The sequence below is a fragment of the Mastomys coucha genome, unplaced genomic scaffold (genome assembly GCF_008632895.1).
Source record: "Mastomys coucha isolate ucsf_1 unplaced genomic scaffold, UCSF_Mcou_1 pScaffold5, whole genome shotgun sequence".
In the NCBI taxonomy this organism is placed as follows: domain Eukaryota; kingdom Metazoa; phylum Chordata; class Mammalia; order Rodentia; family Muridae; genus Mastomys; species Mastomys coucha.
Window position 1 is genome coordinate 26,071,010 of NW_022196911.1, and position 4,825 is coordinate 26,075,834.

Sequence of the window (4,825 nt, forward strand, 5' to 3'; positions counted from 1 at the left end):
GTTCACTATGTAGCCCTGGTTGGCCTGTAACTCCCTTTGTAAGCCAGGCTGGCCTCAGTCACAGAGCGCCACCTATAGTTCAAACTCAGGGGTAGACAGTAAATGGTACTGAAAGGACTAAAGAAAGCTCAGGATAACTTGGTTCTCCGTCAGCAACACTCTTAACACTCCATATTCAAGAAGCTCTTTTTTCCTTCCTTCCTTTTCTTTTAGACAAGGAGTCATGTGATACAGCCTGGCCTTGAGCTCACTATATAGTTGAAATGAATATGAGATTTTGATCCTCCTGCCTTTACCTTCCAATTGCTTTGACAACATGTGAATGGCACCGTGTCTGGTTTTATGCTGTGCTGGGTATAGAACCCAGGACACACTAGGCACACTAGGCAGCACTATTAACTGAGTTACATCCTCAGTCCCTTCTTTTTCCCCTTCAGTTAATCGACCTTGTAGACTCTTTGGCACAAGTGTGGGCTTTTTCTGGAAACTTCAATTCACACCAATTTATAAGTTAGGCAGTGGTGGCACACACCTTTAATTCCAGCACTTGGGAGGCAGAGGCAGGTGGATTTCTGAGTTCAAGGTCAGCCTGGTCTACAGAGTGAGTTCCAGGCTACACAGAGAAACCTTGTCTCGAAACAAACAAACAAACAAACAAACAAACAAACACATCATCTTATAAAAGTATGTTTTATTCTCCTGATGCAATTGTCATCTCTGAAGTTTACCGCCTTCATCTGCTAACCTAGGCCTAGTTCTGGAAGTTTCTAGCCTCTGTTCAATCTAATTTAGGCATAGGATATTTTCAGCTTCTGAGACTTACTGCTGAATAAATTCATCATTTCCTAGTTCTTTCTGAGCTCTGGCTGGCTGGTTCAGCTCAGCTGCTCTGGCTCAAATGCCTTTCTGGGCTAACTAATTTACTTGGCTTGGCTCCTCCTGAATTGGCTGTGCTTGGCCAATTGGTCATCTTGTCCTCATACTAACTTTAGCAATATGTTCTAATCTTCTGACTCTTTCTCATTCTCTGGCTTGTTCTGTCTTCATTTGTTTCTAAGGTGTGTGTTTAAGGCTGAATCACACCACAACTAGAAACACTTTGATCATGCTGTGAACCCTAAGATTCTGTTATTTACTGGAAAAACCTCTTTTTAGTTGTGGTGTTGCTTAGTATACACCTTTAATCCAAGAACTTTCAGTTTCAATACCTTTTTTTTTTTTTTTTTTGGTTTTTTGAGACAGGGTTTCTCTGTGTAGCCCTGGCTGTTCTGGAACTCACTCTGTAGACTAGTCTGGCCTCGAGCTCAGAAATCCGCCTGCCTCTGCTCCCAAGTGTTGGGATTAAAGGCACGCGCCACCACCACCCAGCAGTTTCAATACTTTAAATAGGGTTAAATAAAGTCAACCATAGGTCAAGAGGAGGGCAAGCAAGCAGTTGGCAGGAAGTGAGTATAGGGTTATCCTTTTAAAGAAATGACCACAGGTGGGGCACAGAGAAACCCTGTCTCGAAAAAAACCCCAAACAAACAAAAAAGAAATTCATATATTGTTAGTTTGTCTTTTGTTTTGTTTTTCTGGACAGGGTTTCCCTGTGTAACACTGGCTATCTTGGAGCTTGCTCTGTACATCAGGCTGGTCTCTAACTCAGAGATGTGCCTGCCTCTGCCTCCCCAGTGCTGGGGTTAAAGACTTTTGCCTCCACTCTACCATTTTTTTTTTTTTTGAGACAGGGTTTCTCTGTGTAGCCTTGGCTGTCCTAGAACTCGCTCTGTAGACCAGGCTGGCTGCCTCGAACTCAGAAATCCACCTGCCTCTGCCTCCCAAGTTCTGGGATTAAAGGCGTGCACCACCACCGCCCGGCAAGTTTTCTTAGCTTTTTATTTATTTATTTTTTTAAGATTTATTTATTTATTGTGTGTGAGTATACTGTAGCTGTCTTCCGACACTCCAGAAGAGGGAGTCAGATCTCATTATGGATGGTTGTGAGCCACCATGTGGTTGCTGGGCTTTGAACTCAGAACCTTTGGAAGAGCAGTCAGTGCTCTTAATCCCTGAGCCATCTCTCCAGCTCCCACTCTACCATATTTCATTTGTTTGACTAAAGTCTCATAGAATTTGCTGTTTCAGAAATTAGTGGTGGTGGAGTTTTTATCTAGACCTTCCCTCCCACCCCCCCCAGACAAGGTTTCTCTGTGTGTAACCGTGGCTGTCCTGGAACTCACTCTGTAGACCAGGCTAGCCTTGAACTCAGAAATCTGCCTGCCTCTGCCTCCCAAGTGCTGGAATTAAAGGCATGCGCCACCACTGCCCACTGCCCAGCTTTATCTAGTCTTTTTTTCTTTTGTAAGATCTATTTATTTATTTATTTATTTATTTTTATTTTTATTTTTATTTATTTATTTATTTATTTTGGTTTTTCGAGACAGGGTTTCTCTGAGTAGCCCTGGCTGTCCTGGAACTCACTTTGTAGACCAGGCTGGCCTCCAACTCAGAAATCCACCTGCCTCTGCCTCCCAAGTGCTGGGATTAAAGGCATGCGCCACCACCGCCCGGCTTATTTATTTTATTTATATGAGTACACTGTAGCTGTGTCTGAAGACAGCTGAAGCGGGCATCAGACTCCATTACAGATGGTTGTGAGCTACCATGTGGTTTCTGGGAATTGAACTCAGGACCTCTGGAAGAGCAGTTAGTGCCTGTAACCGCTGTGCTATCTCTCCAGCCCTTCTTTTTTTAAAAAGGAGGCAGGATCTTAGTCTCACAATGAACACGCATCCATAGGGCAGCTTGACACCCAGGACGCTGGTCTTGAACTACTTAAACATGATCCTGGGGTTACAGGCGTGCGTGACCACGCCTGGCCAAAATCAAGTTTATTTTATTTATTTTTTCTTGTATTTTTGAGACAGGGTTTTTCTGTGTAGCCCTGGCTGTCCTGGAATTCACTCTGTAGACCAGGATGGCCTCCAACTCAGAAATCCGCCTGCCTCTGCCTCCCAAGTGCTGGGATTAAAGGCGTGCGCCACCACCGCCCGGCCCAAAATCAAGTTTAATTGATCTAGTGTTTAGAACAGTTTCTGACTGCTCCACTCAGCGACTCCTGGTGTTGCAAACTACATTTCCCGAAATGCCTTGCATCAACGTCAAATAACTTCCTCTCAGCATTCCCCGCGGCCGGAAAGTGCCGCGCGGACTTCAGGCTGATAGGAGCGTCTCTCGTCCTCGCTGTTTGCCGCTTCTCTCGTGGAGTTGTGAGGAGCTTTCTGGCCGTCCCCACTGGCCACCATGTCCGCCCAGGCGCAGATGCGGGCCCTGTTGGACCAGCTCATGGGCACGGCTCGGGACGGTGAGTCTGAGCAGCGGTCCAGGCTCTGGGCGGGGTGGGAGTAAGGCGAAGCCGCCTGGAAGCCTGAGGTGAGGGCCGTGACAGCGTGCGCCTGCGCGGGGCGCCATTTTTCTCCCCTGCTTGCTGACCCCAGGCTCGGGGCCTTTGTCTGATCTGCTTGGCCTGCGAGTCTCCCGCGGCCGCCGTGTTCTACTGGTCCGGGCTGTCTCCTTCCTGAGAGTCCGATCCGACGGGGGCTTTGTCCCCTTCTCGTTTTCCTTCATGCAAATTCCTCTTGGTCGGCACCGCGGCTCGGCGCCGCCGAGCAAACTGGAGCGTCGGCGAAGGGCTGAACCAGCGTGGGCTCCGGGGTGCTGGCTGCCGGGTGGCGGAATTTCTCTGATACTCTTTGGAGAGGCCATCCCCGAAGGAGCTGGACGGGTTTCGAAAACCCTGGCGTTCTTGCTCCAAACGGTTACAAGGGGAGCCGCAAATGAGCATTTCTAACGTGGGTTCCCTCCGCGTACTTTTCTAGTCTTCCCACCCTTCATTCCCCTGCCTCACAGACTAGCCTCGGTTTAGTCACCTCTTGGCATTCATTAGGTAGTTGGTTCTGTAAGGAGGCATGCAAGATCATGGTGGTGTCTCAGGAAAAAGCAGTTGCATCCTAGCAAAGCTAGATCCCTGCTGTGGTTTGTGTTTTCATTTTTACTAAAGTAATGGAGTTGTAATTTCACACTGGCACATTTCACAGGGCTGTGCAGATTCTTTGCACCTTTTCATAGGTCAATAAGTGCTTTTAGCTTTCTTTGTATGTTGAGTTGCTTTTGAATTGCTTCCCATATTTTTATTTCATACAAACTGAACAATTGTGGCCCCTCTATTTTATTTATAAAGGTTCAGTGTATCTTTGCCTGCCTACATCAATCTGCAAGGGAGTTGCAGAAAAGCCTCATGTTCATCGAGCCGTGAGTCACAACCAATTTCTAAGCTGTTATAACAAAAAAGTGTTTGCTTTTTTTTTCCACAAGTAACTTTAAAAGTGTAGTTTAGAAAGAAAACATTTTCAGTAAGAAGACACTACATTAATCCTGGATGCTTGCAAATCCTGAAATATATTCCTCCTTGACTATTACACAGCACTGTGTCCTATACACAGATAGCCTTAAAATTTGTCACATACCACTTTGCCTTTACTTTTATGTATCATTCCCCCTGACTTCCTTACTGCAGGTGTGGGCAAGAAAACTTTTCCTTTAAAACTTTTCAACAGCGGGCATAAAATTCTGCAGCTGAGTTCTTGAAGATTGCAGATGGGTACAGTATGTGTTGGAGTTCACAGTGTGTATTGACTAACCTGATTCCTTTTTGCTTTCTTTGGTATTGTCTTGTTAAAAGTGACTCCCGCCGGGCGGTGGTGGCGCACGCCTTTCTTTAATCACAGCACTTGGGAGGCAGAGGCAGGTGGATCTCTGAGTTCGAGGCCAGCCTGGTCTACAG

The 4,825-nt window shown here is 46.4% G+C and overlaps 1 protein-coding gene across 3 annotated transcripts in view; it reads left to right on the top strand.

Moving 5' to 3' along the window:
- The first annotated feature begins 3,164 nt into the window (after positions 1–3,164).
- Positions 3,165–4,825, top strand: part of Luc7l (LUC7 like) — a 34,475-nt gene continuing 32,814 nt past the window's right edge. For 2 of the 3 annotated variants that reach the window (XM_031351158.1, XM_031351159.1), the window contains exon 1: positions 3,165–3,346. In XM_031351158.1, the coding sequence (XP_031207018.1) occupies positions 3,286–3,346 (61 nt within the window). In that variant the 5' untranslated portion in view covers positions 3,165–3,285. Of the gene's footprint in view, positions 3,347–4,222; positions 4,294–4,825 lie in introns of all 3 variants that reach the window. The other variant, XM_031351160.1, reaches the window with a different exon arrangement.